This window comes from Schistocerca nitens, chromosome 5 (assembly GCF_023898315.1).
Source record: "Schistocerca nitens isolate TAMUIC-IGC-003100 chromosome 5, iqSchNite1.1, whole genome shotgun sequence".
NCBI classification, from domain to species: domain Eukaryota; kingdom Metazoa; phylum Arthropoda; class Insecta; order Orthoptera; family Acrididae; genus Schistocerca; species Schistocerca nitens.
The window spans coordinates 448,034,896-448,062,794 of NC_064618.1; the positions used below are offsets into that span (position 1 = coordinate 448,034,896).

Below are 27,899 nucleotides of genomic sequence, written 5' to 3' on the forward strand. Positions count from 1 at the left end.
ACTGCAACTTTTAATATCACCACATAATTTTGACACTACAGTTGCTGGGTTGCCTGCAATTAACATTGTTAGAAAATTTTCCATTCAGTTTTTGCTCCAAGGTGGATAAGCAGAAACTGTTGATATATAGAATATATAATAATGAATCAATACTAAAATTTACAGGTCTAAAACTGGCAGTGTATTTACTATGTGCAGCCGATATTTTCTTTGGCTGGTATGTCGACATTTTTTCTGTCTATATATCAATAATTTTTTTTTTTTTATATATATATCGAGGGCTGATAATGATTTTTTCTTAAATATTGGTTTTGGTTTTTTTTTTTTCCTGACATTTTTAAAAATATCAGCAGTCCTGATGTTAACCCAGAGTACCCAATTAGAGTGCAGGTTGCCCTGTGGACTTTCTTTTCTTTACTATATTGATATTGTATAAACCTTTTCCTTCCCCATTTTAGTGTCTACTAAAAATAATGCCTTTGAATGTTAAATACCCACTATTTTAAGTGGTTCACCATGTCATCATCATTATGATCATCTTGGACAGTTTCCAGCCTCTGGAAACTGTCCAACATGATGATGATGTCTTGGAAAAAAAATTGCCAAGTCTGTTTCTTTCTGTTTGAACTACAGTGATAATACTTAATCAATACTAGCTTATCAACATGGAACACAGGCATATTTGCACTCTGATTGTATTAGGTTGGCCTGTAAGTTCTGGTGTTTTTTTAAGGGGCAGGTTTCCACAAAAATAAACAAGAACTGAACAACTCAATGAATAATGTATTTTCTGGTGTTCTGTACAACTTGTCTCTAACATTCAACAAGCTGTTCGATGCCTCGATAGTAGAAATCACCTGGGTTCCACTTGAAGAAACCGTCCTGTCAAACCTTGGAATTCCGCGTTGTTACAGAGTGAAATGCCATGCAGTTCATTTGACAGGCATTGAACAGATGGAAATCGGAAAGCGCCAAGTCAGGAGAATCCAAATGATGTGGCACCACTTCAGAGCCAAGTGTTTGAATGGCTTCCATAGCAGTGTGAGGGTTATGTTACAGAGGAATGCCATGTTGCCTATCAGGATTTTGTTGCTGGATAGTGTTGTCAAGTCATTGCATTTGTTGGACATAAAGGTGTGCATTCACTGTTTGGTTCTGATCAACCAATTCATGAAAGATTGTGGATGTCTTTGAGGTCAAAATTGCTGTCATTGAATCTCTTAAACCAACCAAAGGGGCATCTCTCCTTCACCATATACTTTACAAACTTCTCGAACAGCTTCTGTGGCTAAAAAGCAGTAGGTTCGAAACTGCTCTTTTGTGTCAACTTTACATTCCATTTCAATAACCTGAAAACAACAGAATGTATACCAGCATAAAAAGACTAAAAGCACGATTCTGTAGAAAACATACTTTTCTATCGAATAACATAAAACACATAGCCAAAACATTGTATTTTTCACACAAAATTTTCACTTAAAACAAAAGTGAATGAAAAATAAATAAAACGGTACTCGTGGTACAATCAAATATCTCTTCCCTCTGATTTACATTTGCTTGTGTATACTTTTACCCACTATTTTCTGTAGTTCCTCTACTTGTAGGTGGCCATTTAAATCATTTTAGTAGGGATTCCTCAATAAAATTTTTATTCATAACTTCAACTGTAGGTAGTACTGTACACATATGCAGTAGTTTGTTTATGATCACTTGAAACACTGTAATCAACTGAGCCCACATGGTACATTCCTCAGGACAATATGTTCTACACAAACATCCAATTTCCTTCATTACTGACTCACAAGCATTCAACTCCCGTTTCCATGCAAGAACTTCTTGAAACTATTACTCATGAACTGTGACCCATTACCTATTAATAACTGCTGGTGTTACCATATATCTATGAAGTATACCCTTAAATAGTTTATTACAGAACCCTTATTTGCTTGTTTAATTGGATAAAGTTTGACATTTAGGCATCTGGCCATAACAATCTGCTGCAGTTAGATCATATAGAGCTGTTGATATTATTGATCAGTTTATTTGGGAAAATTAATGTTATCCTCTTTAACCCTTTGACATTCTTCACGGGTTCTCAATATCTTTCTCACTTTACTACTCAGATGCTTAAAATAAGAGAATTTATTCATAATATGATTAGGAGGATAGATTGCTATTCACCATATGATGGTGGAGATGTTGAGTCAAAATGGGCACAATAAAAAAATGCTAAACAAGTTAGCTTTTGGCCAAAAGGCCTTCTCCTAAAGTAGACAACACAATCATAATGCAAAAATACATGACCACTGTCTCAGGCCACCAAGGCTGGACTGCAAGCAACTGTGTGTGATGGAAGAAGCGGTCTGGGTAGTGGGGTATGAAGGAGGCTGGGACAGAGAGACAAATGAATATCTGGGTAGGGGTGGGGGACTGCAAAGTACTGCTTGTGGGTGCATTTAGGTACAAGGTAGGGAGAGGCTAGGGCAGCTAGATACAGTGAGGAGGTTAGACAGGGGGCAGAAAAGGAGGAAGGTAGAGGAGGGGAATGAGACTAGTGGTTGTGTTGGTGGAACAGAAGGCTGTATAGTGCTCGAGTGAGAGCAGGGAAGGGGATTGGTAGGTGAAGGAGGTGACTAAGAAAGGTTGAGGCCAGGAGTGTTATGGGAACATAGGAGATACAGCAGGGAGATTTCCCACCTGCACAGTTCAGAAAAGCTGATGTTTCTGGGAGAGATCCAGATGGTGCAGACTGTGAAGCAGTTATTTAAGTGAAGAATGTTGTGTTGGGCAGTGTGCTCAGCAACTGGGTGATCCAATTGTGTATTGACTACAGTTTGTTGGTGGTCATTCATGCAGACAGACAGCTTGTGGGTTGTCATGTCCATGTAGAATGCAGCACAGTGGTTCAATCTGTGCTCGTAGATGTCATAACTGCTTTCACAGGTGGCCATGTCTTTGATCATAAGGGATTGATGCTTGCGACCTGACTAGAGTAGGTGGCGGTGAGAGGTTGTATGGGACAGATTTTGCATCTAAGTCTACTACAGGGATATGAGGCATGGGGGCAAGAGCTTGGGAACATGGGTGGCATAGGGATGGATGAAGATATTCTGTAGATTTGTTGGGCAGCAGAATAGCACTTTGTGGGGGATGTGGGTAAGATATTCCTCATTTCACGGCATGGTGAGAGTTAGTCAAAACTCTGGTAGAGAATGTGATTCAGTTGCTCCAGTTCTGGGTGGTAATGATTCACAAGGGAATAGTCTTTTGTGGCCAGATGGTGGGACTTGAGGTCATGGGGCTCTGAAGAGGTAAGGTATGAGAGATCTGTTTCTGTAAAAGGCTGAGAGCATAATTTCGGTCTGTGAAGTGCTCAGTGAGACCCTTGGTATATTTGCAGAGGGGCTGCTCGTCACTACAGATGTGATGGCCATGTGTGGCAAGGCTGTATTGAAGAGAGTTTGTGGCATGGAGTAGTTGGCAGCTGGTGAAGTCGAGGTATTGATTGTGATTGATAGGTTTGATATGGAAGGAGGTTGTGATGTAGTCATCTTTGAGGCTACAGGGAGTTGTTTGTAGGTGATGCCTTCAAATGTGAAGTAATGTAGTGGGTGAAAATATAGTTGATCATAGTGACAAGGGAGGAGGTTGTAGGTTTTGAATCTGTTGGACGTTGAAAAAGGTGAAGTTCAGTAGTGGTGAGGCCATGGGTATTAGGGTTGTTAATGTAAAGGTAGTGGAATCAGTAGTGACAAGCAGTGGAACAGCAATGGACACCCGCATGGCATAATCCTATGCCAACCTTTTCATGGGCCATTTATAGGAATCCTTCTTAACTACCCACAAATCATACCTCTCATCTGGTTCAGATTCCATAACGACATCTTCATGATCTGGATCGAGGCCAAGGACACACTATCCACATTCCTCTAGAACCTCAACACCTTCTCCCCCATTTGTTACACCTGATCCTCCTCAACCCAACAAGCCACCTTCCTTGATGTTGACCTCTGCCTCAAAGACAGCTACATCAATACCTTTTGTGCATATCAAACCTACCAACCACCAGCAAAACCTCCACTTCAACAGCTGCTCTGTATTCCATACCAAGAAGTCCCTTCCAAACAACATAGCCCTTGGTGACCATCGCATTAATAGTGACGAGCAGCTCTTCTCCAAATATACCAGCAGTCTCACTGAGGCATTCACAGACCAAAATTACCATCCTAAACTTGTACAGAAACAGATTCCCATGCCTTATCTCTCCAGTCACCCACTGCCACCCAAAGTTCCACTGTCCAGCCACAAAGGAGCATTCCCCTCATGACTCAGTACCATCCAGGACTGGAGCAACTCAATCACATTCTCCACCAGGGTTTTGACTACCTCTCATCGTGTCTTGAAATGAGGACTATTTTGCCCACTATACTTCTCATCCTTCCCACAGTGGTATTCCTCACCCCACCAAACCAGCACAATATCCTCATCCACCGCTACTTCACCCCTGCTCCCAAGCCCTTCCTCGTGTCTCACATTCCTGTAATAGACTTAGAGGCAAGACCTGTCCTATACATCCTCCCACTACCACCTCCTCCAGTCCAGTCACAAGCATCACCTTTACCATCAAAGGCAAAGCTGCTTGTGAAAGCAGTCATGTGGTATACAAGCCAAGATGCAACCACTACACTGCATTCTACAAGGGCATGACAACCAACAAGCTTTCTGTCCGCATGAATGACCACCAACAAACTGTGGCCAAGAGGTAACTGGACCACCTGTTGCTGAGCATGCTGCCCAACACATTATTCTGCACTTAAATGACTGCTTCATAGCCTACACCATTCGCATCCTTCCTACCAACACTAGCTTTCCTGAATTGCACATGTGGGAAACCTCCGTGCAATATATCCTACATTACTGTAACTCCCCTGGCCTCAGCCTTCATTGGTCGCTGTGCTTCACCTACCTGTCCCCTGTCCCCTTCCCTGCTCTCACTCCAGCACTACACAACCTTGTGATCAACCAACACACCAACTATTCTCTTTCCTCTCCTCTACTTCTCTCATTTTCCACCTCGTCCCCTGTTCCCCATATAACATCCCGACTGCCCTACTGTATCCCCACCAGATCTCTGCATTGGAATGTATAACTTCAAAGGGTATCTATTTTCTCTTCACCTTCATAAGCACCTTCCCCTTACATGTTAGTAACCAATCAGTACCTAGCAGTGTTCACATATATATATATATGTGATTCCACTAATAAAGTTACCATGAACTTAAAGTTATTTGTTTGTAAGGGTAATCCTGTTTTTTCTTTAAGAACTTTCCTTTGTTCCTGGTTATTCCAACAATATAGACTCTGAACATCTTTAAAATGGGTCAAGGATTCTTGTTTCTAATTGTCTCTAAGAAATCCTGGGATACCAAAGATATCTCACTCCCAGAGTTGATGTAAATGTGTACCTTCTTTCCCCAGACATTTCCTTTAACCATAGGTCATGTCTGTTCTTTCTCTAATACTTCATCTTCTTCCAGTAACTCCCTCATAGGTACAGCCTGTGTGAAAGCAATCAGTTTCTCTGTATATGGGCCAATGATTGCGTCATTACATCCTGGATTCTGGCCCCTGTTCCAGATTGTACCCTGTTTCCTGTTATCATTATGGGATAATTAACCTTTACTATGCCTTGGCTAGGAAGAGACATCCTATTATTTACAGTAGAATTGACAATGTTTGCGGTACTGTGAACAAATGCTTGGGATTGCATATTCTTTAGCACAAGGTCTTCTTCATTCCCTCTATCCGTGTTTATGCTGTTAACATGACAGAAGTCGCTTGCGTTTCTTCTTTTCGAGTTTGTTTGGTTACCAGTTCTTCTCATTAGCGTCATTTTGTGATTTTCTCTTTGTATGCAATCAACTCTTTCCTTATGTGTGCAGTGTGTCCAGGTCCTGGACAAAAGGCAACAAATGGTTAATATTTGTCCATCCTTGGTACCAGATCTTATTCCTGGCATAATATGGAAGGTTATGGAGTAGTACTTGTACAAGTTGGGTCTCTTCTATGAGACTAAATATTTTGATCTAGTGAGATGCCACTCAGTATGCTTCTTGTAGCTTTTCCATGAACTATTATAATGTTTTGGATCTAATAATTCTAATGTCATTTCTTCCTTTGCACTTGTTGACCAGTACTTTCTTTTAAACTTTTTACGAAAATTGCCCCATGAGTCTAATACCTCCAAATGGGCAGTTCCCCAGTCTGCAAGCATCTTCTGCCAGGTAACTGAATGTAATTTTTTTTTTCGTATCCTCATCTTTGTTTTAAGTAATTACATGGAAAATATCCTAAAAAAATAAGTAGGATGTACTACCCTAGCGGGTTTGAATTTAGGAAACTTTTTTGATAAACCCAATGCAGTCCCCAGTTGAAGTTCTTGTAATAAATCACGTATGATCCCACTGTTACCAGTAGCTGACATTTTGGTAAGTTCTAGTTTGGTCTTTTCTAATTCTTCCCACCAACTTTAGAAACTCTTTTTGGTTTTACAGTATATCCCCCACAGAATTAGATATAGTGTTGGGAGATTCAAATTTTTTTGTGTTTTCTCTTTCACTAGTTCCTAGAACTGTTCCTCCAAACTCGTCAATGTTTTCTGAGTAATTGGTATTTTATTTAACTCTCTACCCTGCTCTAACACCCCCACCTGTCCTCGAATGTCTGAGATTTGACAATTTGATGTCTTAAGTCTGTCATGTACCTCTTCAAATTGCTCACTCATTTTGTTTATTACTTGGTCACATTGCTGATTTACTTCAGTCTGTTATTCATCAGGCAAATTTGATGTTATTCTTTCTAAACTGGAAATCTTATCACCTTGTGTATTAATGCTAGAAATTGATTCTGTCATAGTGGTTTTAATCTCAATCATCCTCATCTCCAATTTCATAGAGAAGGCTGTTACGTTGTCCCCCACACTTTGTGTGGCCACAGGCTTACAAAATTGAACAAAAATAAATATGTAGATTGAAAAGTACTTAAATAACATCACTTTGTATTTACCCCTCTACACCAATTCAATTCTTTGGAAGATTAAACACAAAGCACAAAAAATTTCAGTTATGGACTGAGTACAGCTCACTGGATGATGAAACAGCTTGCTGCACTGTGTTGTCAGCAAGCTGCAGGTGTGTAACCATTGTGGTGTGTCGATGAGCTGGGCTGCGGATGTTGTGTGGAGATGGGCCATAGTCTGGTCAACCATCAGCTGCTGCAGTAACATCATGGACTGCAGAGCCAGTTGTAGGCCTCAGACTCAAGACAGGAAATCTTATTAGTCAAACAGCAAAGTCTTCCTGTATTGCCATGTCTTATTTGATTTTAATATGATTGTATTTGCCATCGTTGTTTCGGTTTCTATGGACAACAAAGTATAATCTTGAACTTCTGTTTTTATTCAGTTTTCTTGTTTTTAATTCAGTTTTCTTGTTTTTAATTCAGTTTTCTTAAATCCTTTTTTAGATAGTATTCGAAGTTACTTTTCTCCTTGTAGTTCAGCTTATTCCACTGCAATGCATATGTTTATTCTTCTTTGGTGTTTGTTGTTGATATAGGTCATCATTGGTGACACCGTATTTTCTCAGGTTTTTAATGAAAAGTGCACGAAATCATCTTATTCTCTCTTTCTGTAGCACTGCTAATTGAGTACTTCACCTAGGTCACTATAATGAAATGCAGTGTAGATGATCAGTGTTACATTTCCTATGTGTAGTCTGTAATACTCCTATGCTCAATGTCAGTAGATTTGCTCAGTAAAATTTCTCTCGGTTGTCATTCTTGATGTTTCTGAGGTCGTCTTGCTGTTTAGTTCCACCTGACCATGTTGCAGCATTCTTCACAGGATTTCATCTCCTTGTGCATGGATGGAAGCTGAAAGAGAGCATTAATTGTCTTCCAAACTACATGAGTGATGTAAATGACTGAAATTTATACCTTCTGACTTAACACTTTCTCTTACAAAAACATTGTTTCTTAATGTGTACTGTCATGTACAGTGCAGATTGACAGATCTTTTTAAAACTAATGTAGCTTGGATACGATCAAGAAAGAACTATTCTGTACACAAGCCACTTTGACAGTCATTTTCCATGGCATTCACTGTAGTCATGGCCTTCTCTTTTTCTCCTGGGCTTCTAAACACTCAAACTACAGCACACACAGCAGGCACTGACCCTCAGTCAGCATCCAGCCTTTTAGATGTGATGGGTTCAAAACATTCTCCCATCTGCACATATCATTGCAATATCTCCCATTGTGGGATGTCCCAACACTTACCTACTACAGAACAACACGAACATCTTGCGTCATCACGGAAGCCTTGGAATGGGACATGTAATTTCATAAAAACGTCATGTCACACTTCAAAATTTACCTTAGAATAATGTTTCTGGAAAGTTGGAACTCAATCTGGGATAACTTCCTCAAGTAAGTGGAATAGGCACAGTTCTCCAGTATTGCAACTCACCATGTGTTTACACAGGTCTGCGACATAAAAATTGTTTCAAATTTATTAAGTGATTTTTATAGTGTTTCCTACACTGATTTCGGGAAAAATAGTGAAAAAATTCCATCACATACGGTTATTTCACAAACTGCTTGCCTACTTTTAGTTGTTTTCGATGTTTCAGCACCCTAGTGAACTTGAATTTTGGTTTTTAGGTTCTCCATAAACTGTTATTTAGCCGTTTTTATTCTAGATACACATAAAATAAAGAGTAATTAGGAGAAACCAGCAGTATTTTCATGTCAGTACTTGTCTGTCACGCTGCCCCTTTCCCCGCCATCACCAAGCAGTGAGCTTCTGCTATTGTCCTTCAGTTCACAGTACCTCTTCACTCTGTGCTGTTCATGTATTGTTGTTTCTAATGCTTTAAAGAAGTGACTGTTTTCTTGTGTTGTGAAGTTGTTTTATGGAAAATGGCTGCCAGAGGATGTATAAACTCACCAGATTGCTTCTGCTACATTTGTGGCAACTATACCATTAAGAAGCAACAAAGAAACATTTCCTATTTTGTTGAAAAAATATATTTCGTCTATGTTGGTAGAAAGTTAGGCGATCAAGACAAGCTTTGGGCCCCACACAAAGTTTGTTCAGTGTATGTTGAAGAATTGAAGCAATGGTTTCAACGTGAAAAGCAGTCCCTTTGTTTTGGAATACCAATGATTTGAAGGGAGCCCAAAAATGATAGTGATGACTGCTATTTTTGTTCTTGCAACGTACGAGGTTTCAATTTGCAAAACAAAAATTATATTTCTTACCATAGCATTCAATCAGCCATTTACTCTGTTCCTCATGGACCCGAAGTACCAATACCCTCTCCTCTAGATTCTTTGGGTGATATAGATGATCACTAGCTATTGGCTCAGCAAGGTGATAGTGAAGAAGACAGAGATTGCTATGATCCTGGCACAACCGATTCCATTTCATTTCACAGTCTGAACTGAATGATTTAGTTAGAGACCAAGGCCTTTGTAAAGAATTGGCAGAGGTTTTAGGATCTAGCTTGAAAGATAAACATATGTTGGCTCTGGGTACATCCTTTTCTTGGTATCAATCAAGGGAAAAGAACTTTGTATCTTTCTTCTCTTAAGAAGGTGACTTGGTGTTTTGTAGTGATGTTCCTGGACTTATGGCACTTTTCAAAATAGAATATGCTCCTGATGAGTGGAGACTTTTTATTGATTATTCAGAAAGAAGCCTTACAGCAGTACTTCTGCACAATGGCAATAAGTATGCTTCTATACCAGTTGACACTCGGTTCACTTAAAAGAATGTTATGAAAACCTTGAACTGGTTTTAAGCAAACTCTGCTATTCAGACCACAAATGGACACTATGTGGTGGTTTAAAAGTGATTTCAATGCTGCTTAGTCAACAGAGTGGCCATACAAAGTTCCCTTGCTTTCTCTGTGAATGGGACAGTAGAGACAGAAAGCAACACTACATAAAAAAAGCTTGACCCTTGAGAAAAACCTTACAGGTAGGGTTAAAAATGTTGAGGAAATGCCTTGTGGATCCCAAAATGGTGTTACTACCACCACTTGACATTAAGTTGGGGCTGATGGAACAATTTGTTAAGGCATTGCCAGATGAAGGGGAGTGTTTCAGATATCTTTGTGGACAGTTTCCTGGTTTATCTGATGCAAAGCTAAAGGAAGGAATCTTTGTCAGACCAGACATTAGGAAACTAATGACAGATCCCAACTTTGTGGACAAAATGGAAACAAAAGAAAAGGCAGCATGGACATCCTTTAAATTAGTTGTTACTGGTTTCCTAGGAAACAAAAGAGATCCAAACTACAAGTCAATTGTCGCACACATGCTCGACAACTTTAAGAAGCTGGACTGTAACGTGAGCATTAAAATTCATTTTCTCCACTCACTTCTTGACTAATTCCCTGAAAACCTTGGTAATGTAAGTGAAGAGCAGGATGAAAGATTCCACCAAGACATCAAAGAAATGGAAAGAACATATCAAGGAAAATGGAATGTCAACATAATAGCGGACTACTGCTGGATAATAAAAAGAGATGTTCCTCAACGAGTCCACAGCAGGAAAAGCAATGAAAGAAGCTTCGACAGAAAGCAAAAGCATTATTACAAGGACTTATGAGCTTAAAGAGAAATGGAAGTGTACTGGAAATGTAGTTTAGAAAATGATTTATAAATAAAATAAAATTTTATAATGTTGGAAAAAAATGTGATAAATTGCTTAAATTTTGTTATCACTTTTTTGTGAGAAAACCTGACGTGATAGAAAAAAATGGATTGCGTTTTTGAAATCAGTGCTGAAAAGTACATAGAAGTCAGTTGTTTTGTTGGTTGCTCTAATATCTTTCCTGCAGACCTGTGTTATCAACTTTTCTTGTGGCGTGCCGATTGTGAAACTCAAAAATACAAGCCTTGTTTTAATAGGATTTGGCTGTACTTGTCCAAGCTGTCACACATGCTTCTATAAGCATCATGTTCCTTGTGTGGCTATTGCTCTGTCATAAGTGGGGTTTTCATTTTTTACATTTTTGGACATTAGCTAGTCATTAACATTCATGTTAATTTCAGTAGGGGTGAGTCAACTGCTTTGAAGCAGGCTTCTTTTTCCCCTAAAATTCTTGTGTGGAACCTGCAACCTTGATAATTATTTATGAAGGTCTGATTTTCCTTCAAATCTTTGATTATCTCATAGAACTCCTTCACCAGCAGTTTATTTTCTTATGGTGGAAGCGAGCCTGCTGCAGTATGAGGTGGCATTCAGTTTATTGTGTTGGTGGTTTAATATCAGTCTGAGGTTTTTTTAAACATACATACATACATACATACATTAATCAATCCTTGTTCCATAGATCATGAATACAACATTTCGCAATGATGTGGAACGTTCACTTTAACATAAGTTTTCTTTACACAAATTAATTAATTAATATTTTTTTTAACAGTTACTATCTAAGAATTCATCTACTGAGTAGAAGGAGTTGTCATTCAGAAATTCTTTTAATTTGCTTTTAAATGTTGTTGGCTATCTGTCAGACTTTTAATACAATTTGGCAAATGACCAAAGATTTTTGTGGCAGCATAATTCATCCCTTCCTGTGACACAGTGAAATTTCATGTAGTGTTGTAGCTACGCACTTCACTGTTATTTTTGAATTGGGGTGGGTTATTAATGACAAATTTCATAAGTGAGTATACCTATTGCGAAGGTACTGTGAATATCCCGAGTTCCTTAAATGAATGTCTGCAAGGTGATCTTGGGTGGTCTCCAGCTATTATTTTGATTACACACTTTTGTGCAATGAATACTTTCTCTCTTAATGACAAATTTCCCCAAAATATGATGCCATATGAAAGCAGTGAATGAAAATAGGCATATAGTAGCCAATTTACTGATACGTTTATCACCAAAATTTGCCGTAACCCTAATAGCATAAGAAGCCGAACCTAACCGTTTCAGCAGATCATCAATGTGTTTCTTCCAATTCAATTTCTCAGCAATGCGCACGCCCAGAAATTTTGAGTAGTCTGCCTTAACAACAGACTTCTGTTCATAGTATATTTATCAATGGTGTTGTGCCATTTACTGTACATAATTTTATAAATTGTGTTTTCTCAAAATTTAGTAAGTCCATTTGCAGAGAACCACTTAATAATTTTCTGAAAGACATTATTTGCAATTTCCTCAGCTAATTCTTGATTTTGGCTGTGATTACTATACTTATGTCATCAGCAAAAAGAACTAGCTTTGCACCTTCGTGAATGTGGAGTGGCAAGTCGTTAATATATATTAAGAACAAGAAGAAACCCAAGACTGAACCCTGTGGGATGCCATTCTTGATACCTCCCCAGTTAGAGGACTCTGCTAGTTTTTGCAGGTGGTACTGTTAATTTCAACCTTCTGCATTCTTCCAGTTAAGTATGAACTAAACCATTTGTGGACTGTCCCACTCATACCACAATACTTAAGCTTATCTAAAAAAAATTTCATGATTCACCCAATCAAAAGCCTTTGAGAGATCACAAAATATTCCAATGGGTGATGTTCGGTTATTCAATGCACTTAATATTTGATCAGTGAAAGCATATATAGCATTTTCTGTTGAAAAGCCTTTCTGAAAACCAATCTGACATGTTGTTAGTACTTCATTTTTACAAATATGTGATGCTACTCTTGCATACATTACTTTTTCAAGAATTTTGGTTTAAGCTGTCAGAAGTGAGATTGGGCAGTCGTTGTTAGCATCAGATCTATCCCCTTTTTTATGCAATGGTTTAACAATACCATATTTCAGTCTATCTGGAAAAATGCCCTTCCAGTGAGCTACTACATATGTGGCTGAGAATCATACTTATTTGTTGTGAACAAGCTTTTAGAACTCTGTTGGAAATGGCATAAATTCCATGAGAGCTTTCACTTTTAAGTAAATTTATTATTTTCTTAATTTCTGTAGGAGAGGTGGGTTGAATTTCAATTTTATCAAATTGCATAGGTACTGCCTCTTCCATATACTGCCTTGCATTTTCTAATGAATAGCTGGATCCTATTTTCTCTACAACACTTAAAAATGATTATTAAAAATGTTTTCTACTTCTGACTTCTTGTTAACAACCTTTTCATTGTGTTTGATAGAAGTACAGTCTTCTTGTGCTCTCGGTTGCCCTGTTTCCTGTTTAACAATATTCCAAATTGTTTTAATTTTATTATCAGGTGTGCTAATCTCAGACATAATGCACATACTTCAGGTCTTTTTAATAACTTTTTTTAATACAGTGCAGTAGTTTTTACAGTGTTTCTCAGTTTCGGGATCATTACTCCTCCTGGCTATAAGATACATTTCCCTTTTCCGTTTACAAGACATTTTTATTCATGACTTTTTACGTGGTTTCTTACAATTATGTTTCACTGTTTTCTTAGGGAAACCGTTTCCAAATATACTCACAAAGGTATCACAAAATAGGTTAATTTTAAATTAGCATCTTGTTCCTTGTACACCTCATCCCAGTCTAACTGTTGCAAGCTGTCCCTAAAATTTTGAATTGTTAAATCAGTAATTGGACGCACTATTTTGGAAGACTGTTTTGCATTACTGTATGGAGCTATATCATATACTGTTACTAGCTGTGCATCATGATCAGACAGACCATTCTTAACAGGAAAATGTTTATTTGATTAAATTTATCTTGGTCTATGAAAACATTATCTATCAGTGTCCTGCTTTCCTGTACCACCCGAGTAGGAAAATCAATAACTGATGTCAAATTGAAAGAACCAAGTAATACTTTAAGGTCAAGCTTCCTATTGGACTCTTTCAGAAAATCTACATTGAAATCCCCACAAACAATAATTTGCTTTCCTCTTTCTGACGGATATCACAACAAAACATCCAAGTTTTTCAAAAATAGTTGAAAATTTCCCAATGGGGGACCTATACATGGCTACAATTATAAAAGTGCCATTATTTAATTTCAGTGCACACGCACATGTTGCTCTACGCAAAAACTTTTAATTTCCAAATTTTTCACACTGTGACAGATTTTAACATATGGAAACACCACCTCTCTCCATAGCGTCTCTACTTACATGTGCTGAAAGCTTATATCCACCTACATATACCATTTCCGTACCTGTGACTATATGATGTTTAGACAGGCATAGTACATCTATTTCACACTCAGTTCCTAAATCTTCTTAACAAACAAGCTCATCTACTTCATTTTTTAATCCCCTGATATTCTGATGCAGTATATTAACATTATTTTTCACTGTGCTTTTATGTGAATCTTGTGACATACTAACATTATTTTTCACTGTACTGTTATGATAATCTTTTGATATTTTCACATCTCTAGTACCTGACTGTCTGAACTTCTCATTAAGCTTAATTTCAGGCAATGTAGGGTGATTGGGCACTGATCTTAGTCTAAAAAAGTGCTTCCATGAGTTTCAGTGCCCCCCGCCCCTGTAAAGATTTTGCTATCATCCCAGCCAGTTTACTCTTCCCTTTCCTACTGAGATGCAGGCCATGTGTTGTGAATTCCCACCTACCAATACCATCAACAGGAGCCAAACCTATGCCTGACAAAGTAGCTGCCCAAAGCAGCTGATCTAGCTCCATATTGACCCTCCTGACAGAGCTGTTCAGTTGGGGTCGATCATGCCGCATGAAAGCAAGAACCAAGCCAAAATTTGTATGGTTCGTTGCAGATGCTATTTTTACCAGGTCACACTCAGTATTGTAGCCCTGATCCCTATCAATACTGTTTCCCACTCCACCCACTACCACAACATGATCCTGCTTTGTAAAACCCTTGCGCAATGATCCTACATCCTGTATCACTTGGCTAAGACATGCACTGGGCTTGAAAATACTTGTGACCTGGTACCTGTCACCTAATTTTTCCTGCAAGATCTGGCCCACCTTTCTTCCATGGCTACTACCTAACAACAGAACTTTTCTCCTACTTTCTTCTTTTTGTGCTACATTTGATTTCCTAGTTTGTCGAGTGCTGACTACACTTACATCTAATTGAGCCTCTTCCTTAGTTGGCTGATGTAGCAATGCAAATCTTTTGTTTGTGCCAATGATGAAACTGTCAGATATTATTCTCTTTTTCTGTGGCCCCTGTTCCTTGCTACCACTTCCCACCTGTCTTCACCCTTCTCCCCCCTTAACCTCATCAGTTCCTCCCTAGCACTATCCAGTTCAGCCTGTGGAGCTCTAATCTTCCCTTGCTGTTCTGCTATTTTCCTATCCCTTGAACATAATCTGCAATGCCATGGAAGAGACCCATTTACCTCCCTGATTCCCAAGCCACTACATTCACCCCATTCTAACCATCTGCCACAACAGCTGCACAGAACCCCAGAACTGACTTTCCTACGGCAGCTCAAACACTTCTCACTCATGGTAGTTTACAAAATTTATCTAGGCAATAACAGTAATATTCTGTTAACTAAAGATCACAAGAGTCACTTAATTTATGTGGAACACTAATACACGTGTATACTATTAATATAGTAACGCAATGCAGTTAAACTAACATTCCAAATTGCAAAGAAGAGAGACTATTCAATATGTTGTAGGATCTTCAGCATCTTTGCCTGGTTTCAAGACAGAAATCACTTTTGCTTCCCTTAAACGTTGTTGTGTTTTTCTTTGAACGTAACAGGTACTACATCCTTTTGCTATCAGGAGGATGGAACACCTCTCTATTACATAGACAGATGTGACATTAACAGAGGAAATGGAAAGATTTCACTGACTGCCTTATCCAAAAGTTTTTTAACCTTTCCCACTCAGCTTTCTTAAAATTATTCCAGTACTTGTGCATAAATTGATCATTTCCTGTGCTCACATTGTTTCCTGGTAGTTGCATGTGTGTGTCGGTATAGGTATCAGCTAGATGACTACAGATATTTGAGGATCTTGTACCCTACCCACCACTGACCACATGGGCTTACCAAACCACTCCTGTATGTAGCCCTTACACAGAGGCTGGATAGCCAGCTCATACCATCCAGTAGCACCATCTCATTGCATGACTTGTATACAAAATGGAATCTTTGCCAAGCAGCCTCTTGTTAGCACTGTGAGTGCACAAACTATACACTGAATATTTCGTGTCAGCCACTGAACAATAAAGCCGACATCTGAATGAAAGCATATCATGACAAACCTAATCCAATTGACATTTCTGACTCTAAATAGGTTGAAGTAAGTATCCTGCATTGATGGTTATCGGGCCCAGACTATAGTGGAAGACCACTCATAACAGCAAGATAAGCACCTTGCCATATGTTTTAAAAAGATATTTCATATTTTATCTGAATGTGCACATAATGGTGTTTACCAGTTGGTCTAAGGAGATGGAGGAGATGCAGGTGTTCTGTTGCTTTCTCTCACGATGTGATTAAAATTTACCTAAGCCACTTGTCAGCGTATTGTCAGCAACCCGCTGATTCTTTAAAGAATCAACCACCCATGTACAAAACAGCTTCAAATGTTTGATTAAAAATTAGTCGCCATATTAAATATCTGCTTTAAGCAGGTAAGTGAGAAAAAGTTTAGGAGAGGTTTGAAATTATGCTTAAAGCTTGTTAGAAGTCACTAAGCACTCTCATCATGAAAGACTTACACTGCACTTTGAGCAAAAGCTAGTTTATTGTGCATTATGTTCATGATGTCATGTCTCCTAACTAAAACTACTTTATCCATCTGATACGTACATCAGTGTGGTGTGTGTGTGTGTGTGTGTGTTTTGAGACACTGCAAACTTGTTTTTTGTATTTACAGGATCCAAATTCATCTTTAGGACTCGACCTTCATACAAAGCCAGGACTTCTTGCTCATCAGTTACCACCCAAACCAAAATCACATCAGTTTCTTGTTAGAACATTTTCTTCGCCTACAAAGTGCAGTCATTGCACATCATTGATGGTTGGTCTCACCAGGCAGGGTGTTGTGTGTGAAGTTTGTGGCTTTGCATGCCACATTGGATGTTGTGAAAAGGTTCCAGCTATCTGTCCAGTTCCTTCAGACCAGAGTAAGTATTTCATTGGTCTAGTTACATAAGGATTTGCTTATGTGAGTCTTTTGTCTTGTTTGTTAATAATTGTTTTCTCTCTCTTTTTTATTTTTAGCAAAAAGACCTCTTGGCATTGATCCTACGAGAGGTATAGGAACAGCCTATGAAGGGTATGTTAAAGTTCCCAAAACGGGAGGAGTGAAAAAGGGCTGGATACGTCAGTTTGTTGTGGTTTGTGATTTCAAATTGTTCCTCTATGACATATCACCTGACAGAAATGCTCTTCCCTCAGTTTATGTTTCTCAGGTTTTAGATATGAGGGATGAGGAATTTTCTGTGAGTTCAGTCAGAGATTCGGATGTCATTCATGCAACGAAGAAAGACATTCCTTGCATTTTCAGGGTGAGTTACATTCCCACCATTTTTTTTATTGTATTTTTTTTTTTTTAAAAAATAGAAGAGCAGCACTCAAAATAATGGATCATTGGTGTAAATATTGTGAGTCCGACACACCTATTTCAAATAACTCTCTTAATATTATTTCAATTATTATTCATAAATTGTGATTATAAAATACACACATTTTTATTTTGATTAAAGATATTTTTCTTCTCTTAACTTAGTGCAGAACAAATTACATTTCATTAGTATCTGTTGATTTGCCTTTGGCAGGAAAACTAAACATATGACTGAATTTCTTGATGTTTCAGATAACTACATCACTTATGGAGCCTCCGGGGTTGAAAAATCATACACTAATGCTGGCAGATACAGAGAGTGAAAAAACTAAATGGGTTGTTGCTTTAAGTGAACTTCATAGAATACTGAAGCGGAACAATTTACCCAACAGGACAGTGAGTGATGACCAGGATATCTTCTGATTGAATTGTTATTGCCCCACTGTCAGTTCATTAGTGGCTGTAGTGACTGAGATCTTAACATTACAATCACTGGATTAGCAGTAGCTTCTTTTATTACACACAATGTTTTCAGTTATTACTTCAATCATCTACAAAGTAATATACATGGTGTATCAAAAAGAATCATCCAGTTTTTAAAAAATCATAACTATTATGTTATTCGATGTATGTGCATGAACAATGTACTGTTGGAAAGAGCGTACTCTCGAGTTTTACATGGTTCCCGCTAGGTAGATGTAGTATGCGCCCACTTCAGTTCTAGTAAGAATGGTGTTAGGACAACAGAATGCGTTTTGTGTTCTACATTTTGTACAGTGTGGACCAGTAATAACTGTTCAGCATGACTTTCATACTAGGTATGGTGTGGATTCTCCTACAGCACAGAGCATTAGACAATATCATGAACAATTCCGAGAAACTTTATTTAAAAAGGCAAATCACCGGGCCATCCCCTAGTGCCTGACACTTGAAGATGACAACCAACAATGTGTGTCCTCAAATTTTGTTCTTGGCAACATGGAAAATGATAGTTTTCTTCCACACTTAGTGTTTACTGGCGAGGCAACATTCCGTTCAAATGGAAAGGTGAACCATCATAATGTGAGAATATGGGGTACAGAACACCCACATGAAGGTATACAACATGAGAGGAACTCTCCAAAATTTATTGTGTTTTGTGAAGTTCCATAGGAAAAGGTGTGTGGTGGTCCATTTTTCTTTGTCGAGAACACTGTTACAGGAAGCATATATCTCGATATGCTTGAGAACCTTCTTTTCCCTCAGTTGGAGACTGATTCGAATGACTCCATTTATCAGTAGGATGGAGCCCCGCCACACTAGCATCTGAGAGTGTGGGAATTTTTAAATCAAATTGTTGCTGAATGATGGCTCGTTCACTCTGGACCAAGCGATTCGGCCTTACATTACTGGCCTCCAAGGTCACTAGACCCGAGTGTATGTGATTATTTCTTGTGGGGGTTTATAAAAAGACTCCATGTCCCCAGTTAACCCAATTTTTTCACTTGTGTAAATACTATACAATAGAGGCAACATAAAGGTAATGCAATCGAAGCACAACTGCGAGAACTGTAGCTTAGGTCTTTTTTCTTGATGCGGCATCCTCAAGATTCGCCAAACTGTTTTCAAAATTTAATATAGCATCAGGATTCCATAATATTGCCTAATACATAAATTATAATAACAAAAATAATCAATTTTTGACAAGACAGTGTAATTGTATTGATAAAAAAATTTAATTGGGAAGACAATCAATATGTGTTTCCTTCTCATTCCATCTGGCATGTCCCCTGACCTGGGGTTCTGGGTGACTTTTCCAAACTGTACTCCTTTTTCTAAACCTCTCCAACCCTATTCCTTTACCCCTCTTCCTTCCCCTTCAACCTTTCTGCCAGAAGAAGGAGCCACTGGCTCCGAAAGCTTGCATACATGAAACCATTTTTTATATGTGTGTTCTCCTGCCAGCGCCTAATACAAAAATTGCGCATTTAGTCTAGGTCACCTTCTGAAGCAACAACAGTTGGAAAGAGAATCTTCTTTTAGGAAGAGGATGACTGTTTTTATTATTATTATTATTATTTATTCATTTAGGCCTCAGGTCATGCAAATGTATGATGTAGTACACAGTTCATTTATGCCAATAGTTACATAATTTTTTACTAGTTTTTACTTTGAGAACAGTCAGTTTCATTTTGAGTCTTGAAGTTGTGACTTAAATCTTTTCTCCTCCTCCTCCTCCGCGTCCGCCTTCCTTCTGTTTCATCTGCAGTCAGCATTGTCATGTGGGTGTTGAAGCAGCGTCAGTGTCAGTTGGGGCCAGATACCATTCCTGACTCCACTACTCCCCCAAGACAGAATCTGTGTACCCTATTTGTCTGCATCTAGTGTAAACCACATTTTCATTGTGAGGAAAATTTAGAAAAGATTTTCTAAATGTTCACATAATGGGCATATGCGGCAGGATATGGCTGCCAGCCTAGTTTGCACCTAGGTGGCTGCGGAAAACCACGTAAGACACATCCAGGCTGGCAGTCTCGCCTGCTCTTGCCATTAATCCATGAGGCCGATTTGATCTGGGGCAGGTTCACCTCCTCTAATCACAGAAGTTGCACACCAGGGTAGGTCATGTTCGTGATTTAAATGTTACCAAGTGTATACTCAAACATACAAACAAAATTCAAGCTTTCGCAACCAACGGTTGCTTCATCAGGAAAGAGGGAAGGAGAGGGAAAGACGAAAGGATGTGGGTTTTAAGGGAGAGGGTAAGGAGTCATTCCAATCCCGGGAGCGAAAAGACTTACCTTTGGGGGAAAAAGGACAGGTATACACTCGCACACACACCCATATCCAACCGCACATACACAGGCACAAGCAGACATTTGTAAAGGCAAAGGCCCAAACTCTTTGCCTTTACAAATGCCTGATGAAGCAACCATTGGTTGCGAAAGCTTGAATTTTGTTTGTATGTTTGAGTATACACTTGGTAACAATTAAATCACGAACATGACCTACCCTGGTGTGCAACTTCTGTGATTAGAGGAGGTGAACCTGCCCCAGATTTGTAAAGGCAAAGAGTTTGGGCCTTTGCCTTTACAAATGTCTGCTTGTGCCTGTGTATGTGTGGTTGGATATGGGTGTGTGTGCGAGTGTATACCTGTCCTTTTTCCCCCTAAGGTAAGTCTTTCCGCTCCAGGGATTGGAATGACTCCTTACCCTCTCCCTTAAAATCCACATCCTTTCGTCTTTCCCTCTTTCCTGATGAAGCAACCATTGGTTGCGAAAGCTTGAATTTTGTGTGTATGTTTGTGTTTGTTTGTGTGTGTATCGACCTGCCAGCGCTTTCGTTTGGTAAGTCACATCATCTTTGTTTTTAGATATATTTTTCCCACGTGGAATGTTTCCCTCTATTATATCCAAGTGTATACTCACTCTTACATACTTAATTCTGACTTTAATTACAACTTTAATTACAACAATTTGTGTGCAGATATATTTACATTTTGAACAGCTCTCTTGGCCTGATCCGTTGTACTTTGATGAGTTACTGTGATATATCCAAGTGTGTTTAGTTGTGTACAGAAGTTTGATTTTGTACTTCAGTTCTGTTGTATTTTATTATGCTTCAGTGACTTGTTGGAAAGTCAAAACTGGTAATGATACCATTTGTCTGACTTGAGGGTGGAATGTGCAATAAAAAATGCAAGACATCATTGTATTCTCCTAATTCAGTATGCCTATCTTTGTAAGAGTGAATGATATTTCTGTAGACACTGTTAGGATGCTTTTATTCATGTGAATGATCTTGACATTTGAAATGTCATTATTAAATTTTTCTTCTCAAACTACTTCTCTCTGTTGTCTTGATTGCAAAGTTTAGTAACGTTCTTCCAAGTTTGGAGTCAAAGTAAAAATAGTTGCTTGTGTATGAATTGAATGCCAGTTTAATGTCAGCATCCAAGTTACTTCATTATTTGTTCTCAGTGTGACTGCAGAATAAAATGTCAGTGTTGGTGTAGCAGAATTAGGATGGCTTTCCACTGATCAAGCCACATTTTTATCTCAGTTAGTCTGCAGCACAGATTCAGATGTTGTGTTTAAGAAATGATTCTCCCCTTTTGTGCTCAATCACATGCAGTCTTGAAGTAAAATTTGCTTTTTCTTTGTTATATTGTTATCTTTTTGCTGTAAATTTCAATATTATATACTACTGCCAAATCAAGAAACTTCATTGTATTTTTATACACCAGCTATCTTAATGTATAAATTTTCGGTTCCACAATAACATAATATGTGAAAGAAGCTATGATTTTTACAATATCCTTCCTCTTGACTTGGATCTTTTGAGATATATGTTTCATAAGTGATCTTTCCTTTCTACAACTCACTTTTTATGGTGTTACTGGTTGAATGTAGATAGCACAGCATCATTTTATGCCTGTCTCTTCCCATGCCCAAATTAAGTTTTCTTCAACATTAAATCTGACTTTATAAATTTTGACATGGTGTCTTGGGTTTAATTTTGAAGTGCTGGAGCTTAATTGTGTGTTTATATAAATACAGAACCTGCTGTTTTTTAAAAGTATAGTTTTGTTAGGTATTCAGAGTTGGTCATGTTTCTCCAGCAATGGCAGCCATTTGGTTTAATGCGAAAGACACTGTCGAGCCTTGTCCAGCTGCTTCTGTGTTGACAACTGGTGACTGTTTTCAACAACAAACACATTAGTTTAAAAAATTGGAATATTTTAATTTCACCATTGACCACTTGACTAGAAGAAGGGATCACTTGGTAGGACATGTTCTGAGACATCGAGGGATCACCAATTTAGTATTGGAGGGTAGCGTGGAGGGTAAAAATCATAGAGGGAGACCAAGAGATGAATACACTAAGCAGATTCAGAAGGATGTAGGCTGCAGTAGGTACTGGGAGATAAAGAGGCTTGCACAGGATAGAGTAGCATGGAGAGCTGCATCAAATCAGTCTCAGGACTGAAGACCACAACAACAACAACAACAACATCAAAATAATGAGGAGAACAAAGGTATGTGTTTAGGTTTTGAGTGCATCGAATAGATGATGCAAACTGTGGATCATGTGTGGCACAAGTGTGGAACATGTTGGAAAAGTTACATTGACTTCTTGAATAAAACTTTTCATTTGTAGGAGTTATTCAGAACTTGAATCTTTGTTGTCAAGCTATCGTTACATCCTAATCTTTTTGTGCTGCACCAAGTGTGCCTCCCATCCAGTGTTTGGATCAACTTCACAGTAATTTTCCACAGTCTACTCTGTCTTAATTTTTCTTATTGCTTTGAATATAGACTAGGTATCACATACGTGACCATCGAAGAGGCTATCTTCCAGTGAAGAGCTCTTTTGCTTCTCTGGTGATGGTCTTGTTTGCTGGGCTCTACTAACATGCTCTATCCATTGCAATCTTTTGGCTTTCATTTTTGCTGCTACACCTGATTCTTTGTATAACTTTTACCATTCATCGTTATGTAGTACTTTTCAGTCATTAGTATTGTTGTCTCTTATGGATCCAAATATTGGCACGAGCTGTGCTGCACGCAGTGTGGCATGGTGGTTAGCGTCAGTGGCTCGTATGGTGCAGTAGTGTGAGCTGTGATATATGAAATGTGGAGCAGTGGTTAGCATCGTTGGCTTGTGTGCTCTGAATCACCAGTTCGAACCCAACCACCAGCGTTTATTGCTTGAATGTTCTTGAGAATTTATTATTTTTGCTTATTCTGGAATATTTGAAATATGTAGAAATAGCAGCACTCTGTGTCTTGAAGTTCAGTTCTGTTCTGTCTGTACATTGGTGTCTGTAATAAACATGCTTTCAGTGCTAAGTTTTCTACTTCATTGATGACCCTGCTTTCAGCTTTGGACTTGAAAGTGGTCACAACATGACATTGTGTGGTGGAGACACTAGGTATTTAAAAAATCTGCATTACCATGGCTCCAGTTAGGCAACCTAAAAGCTGTCTCCTACTTGGGTAGGAGCTGAAATACAAGCAGTTCATCACTCCTGAGATCCTTACATTCAGGAAACCAATGTATTCCAAAACAGCAGCAAGGCAGCTGCACATTAAGTATCCATCAGTGTTTTCTGAGGACCCTGCTAAGGGACTGATGAAATGGCTGGATTCGACTAACAAGAGGACCACACCTATTCGTGATCATTGATTTGCTCTAAATTTATGACATATGCTGGACTTGGCCAGAAATGAAAGTAAGAGAATTGGGAGCTCTAGATGACCAGGCATTTACCCCAGATCATGCAAGGCACAAGTCATTTATGTTAGTGTAGTCTCCAGGCAGCGGCTGGCACAACAGAAAGAGTACAAAATGGTAATCTGAGGGTCATGGAATTGAGTACCTGCACACAAATGTACTTTTTTTACATTTCTTACACTGCAAATAACCTGAAATAGTGCTTAGTACATTTTATTTATTAATATTTTTGGAAAATGCTTGAAAATGAAAGTTGAAGGAAATTTTTGGACCTAGGATTTAAAAAAAATGGTGGATGAGCATGCAGCAAAATATACAAGGTTGTGTTGAACAGTAATGTCTCTGAGTTTTTTATTTTGTTCTCAATGTTGGTTGAGGTATTACATGTCATGCATATTATTCTGTTGACTCTCCTGCTTTGCTGACACAAGTCGCAATCCTCTGCCAATAGAGGGCTCCACATTGTAGAATTTAACATGGCAGTGGATAACATAACTATGTCAGTGCATGAGAAACAGCATGCTGTAATTGATTTTTTAACCACAGAAAATGTTCCTCCTATTGTAATCCATATAAGAATGAAAACTGTTAAAGGTGATTATTGTATCGACATCAGTAATGTGCAGTGTTGGGTTATTTGTGCTCATAATGAAGGAAACAATAGTGGTAACTCAACGTGTGTGAAACAACTCAGACTGGATGACTGCATTTGGCTGTCGACGAAACTCATTGGAATCAGGTTGAGGAACTCATCAGAGAAATTCATAAATGATACATGCACAGCTTTCGCATAAGTATGTCAAACCATGAGAGCATGTACAGGCCATCATTGCACAATTGGGGTACAGGAAAGTGCATACAAGGTGGGTCCATACAGTCCTGAATTGGCCCCATCCAATTTTCAACTGTTTCCAAAACTTAATAAACGTCTTCGATTACTTCACTTGGTAGTGATGAAGTGGTGCAAGCAGAGATGAAGTTCCATCAACAAAGTCAAACATTCTACAGTGACGGTATCAACAAATTGGTTTTTTGTTGGGAGAAATGTGTTCATTGCCAGGGTGACTATGTTGAGAAATAAATATGTAGATATGAAGAATAAAGAGTCTTGTTGTGCCTATCTGACTCAGCATCTCCGCTATATGGTGAGTAGTAATCTGCCTTTTCATAATATTTTCATTATTCCATCCTGGATTTTCCATTGTTTGAGAATGGTAATAAAGTGTGTGTTTATTTAAAAAGATTTAAGAGTTTTCAAATGAAAAATTTGGAGGCATTACTTTTCAGCACACCCTAATAAGAATGCTGTATTACTTCATAGAAAACTGGGAAACTTAAAACGATCCTTTTAACTTTTGTGGTAAAGCCCTACATGCAGAAGAACAAATTTATTCTGTAACTTACTCACAAACAAATCCACAGTTACTGTGCAAATTTTTTTGAGATTCAGAAGGATTGCTTTCTTGCAGAATTAAAGTGATTCCTCCCAACTGCATTCTGCTAGTGCAACCCTACAATATCTTATTTTTATCATCAGGTAAAGAACTTGATCAAAAAGCTTCAAAATTGCTCATAAATAAAGAGAGAAAGAAATCACATCCAGAGAGTACATTCCACTGTATGTCACCAGCTGTCCTCACCAGTATTTGGTGAAATGATGCATTGCTCATGGTTTGCTGCCGAACTGTGTAGTGAGAGAGAACCTTTAATGAATGTAAATCAAGTATGTTTTTTAATAGAAACTGTAAATGTGCTGCTAACAGCATGTGCAGGATGCTGAGAAATTACTGCTTCTCCTGTTTTTATGAGGAATATCACCCCAGCATGTGTAAATCATCAACTGTAAAAGAATAAAAGTATCTAATTTTATATATGAAGCTCTCATGCATGCCTTACAATCCCTTCCAGAAATTTATTTGCAAACCCAAATTTTCCTTTGTCTTTCCTTTTCATGGCTTTTATAAAAATATTAATAAATACAATAGATTGAGCATTATTTCGATTTGTGTACAGTGTAATGTAAAAACTAAAAATAATAAAAGGTTCCACATACGGACTCGACTCTCTGATCCTCCAATTGCTGTTGAGCTCTTTCCGTGCTGCCAACCACTGCCTGGAAACTACCGTAGCATAAATGGCTTGCGTCATTCTTTTTCTTCTAAATGCTTGGCCATCTGGAGTTTTTCCAGTTTTGTCACTTTCATTTCTGACCAAGCCATATATATATATATATATATATATATATATATATATATATATATATACACACACACACCATAAATGTGGACAACATTGGTGATGATGAGTATATGTGAGTCACCAAATACAGCAGGTGGGACAACATGATGTTTTTGGAAAATATGTACTTTTACTTAGACAGCACAGCCCAGCAGTGGCTCAAGAACAATGAAGATAAGCTCGCCAGCTGGGACAGATTCTAGGTCAAACTGAAGAAAACATTTGGTGCCGATCAGCAGGAAATCCACTTTGTTGGAAGAATAATTGAAAGGCAGGGCACATAGTGGGGAAATGACACAGTCTTACAGAATGTTTTTGGCCCTATGCCACTTTGTTAACCCGGATATGACAGAAACCGACAATATGTCACTCTTGATGAAATGAGTTGCGGAAGCAATATACTGAGCACTTCTTGTAAAATAAGCTAGAGAGGGTTGTTGATTCACTTTATAAGAAGTACCAGAAATTAGTTACACGTGGTGACCTCAATATTAATTTTGTATACGATTGATCAAGAAAAAGGATGTTGGTAGATCTCCTAAATTCATATGATCTGATGCAGACCTTTTTTGCAAATACGGTGCAGGGGAACAGTAGCACAGCCATAGACAATATTTTTATTCATTCTTCATTATGAGATGGGCATTCTATTAGTAAAAGGGTGAATGGCCTTTCAGATCATGATGCACAAATTTTAGCACTAAAAGACTTTTGTACTTAAACATATGTCACATATAATTACAAACTATGTAGGAAAGCTAATCCAATGGCAATAGAGAGTTTTCCAAACCTTGTCAAGGAACAAGAGTGGCAGGATGTTTATAGCGCGGATAACATAGACGACAAATTTAATGCTTTCCTTAACACATTTTTCAAGCTCTTTGAGAGTTTCTTTCCATGAAAATGAAAATGTTCTAAATGGTGTACTAGCAGTAAAAGGCAGCCTGGGTGGCTGACTAGTGGTATAAGGATATCATATAGAACTGACTCAGTAGCCCATTACAAACAGTATTTTAAGGTGCTTAAAAATGTTATTAGGAGGGCAAAGAGTATGTGGTACGCAAATGGAATAACTAATTCACAGGATAAAATTAAAACCTTATGGTCAGTTGTGAAGGAAGTGTCTGGTCGGAAGCACAAGGTCGATGATGTAAAGTCAGTTTGTAGTAAAAATATTTCTGTTACTGATAAATCAGATATATGTACAGTATTTAACTATCATTTTCTGAGCATTGCTGGGGAATTAAATAATAATTTAGTTTCTACAGGGAATTATATAAATCTCTTGACAAACACCTTTCCGAGATTGATGTGCGAAATACTCCTTCGTGATACAGACAAGGGAGGATATTGATTCAATAATTAAATCACTGAAGACTAAGGACTCTCATGGATATGATGGGGTGCCTAGCAGAATATTAAAGTACTGTGCTGCACATGTTAGCCCTGTACTGAGCCATATGTGTAATGTTTCCTTTAGGAATGTTCAGTTTCCTGAATGATTCAAGTACTCAGTAGTAAAATCGCTTTATAAAAAGGGAGAAAGGAATAATGTAGACAATTTAGACCTATTTCTATGCCATCATTGTTTGCTAAAGTTATTGAAAAGGCTGTGTATGTAAGGATAATTGATCATTTTATATCACATAATTTGCTATCTAATGTACAGTTCAGCTTTAGAAGTCATTTAACAACTGAAAATGCTATATTATCTTTCCTCTGTGAGGTACTAGATGGGTTAAGCAAAAGGTTTTGAACACTAGGCGTATTTTCTTTTTTTAAATTTAACTTGGGCATTTGATTGTGTTGATCACAAAATATTGCTCCAGAAGTTGGACCATTACAGAATATGGGGAGTAGCTCACAGTTGGTTCACCTCTTACTTTAACAGCAGCCAGCAAAAGATC

The 27,899-nt window shown here is 38.2% G+C and overlaps 1 protein-coding gene across 1 annotated transcript in view; it reads left to right on the top strand.

Moving 5' to 3' along the window:
* LOC126260255 (serine/threonine-protein kinase Genghis Khan) overlaps positions 1–27,899 on the top strand; it is a 325,774-nt gene that overhangs the window by 236,524 nt on the left and 61,351 nt on the right. Inside the window, exons 21-23 of the mRNA XM_049957581.1 lie at positions 16,848–17,097; positions 17,195–17,481; positions 17,790–17,933. Coding sequence (XP_049813538.1) covers positions 16,848–17,097; positions 17,195–17,481; positions 17,790–17,933 — 681 coding nt within the window. The remainder of the gene's footprint in view (positions 1–16,847; positions 17,098–17,194; positions 17,482–17,789; positions 17,934–27,899) is intronic.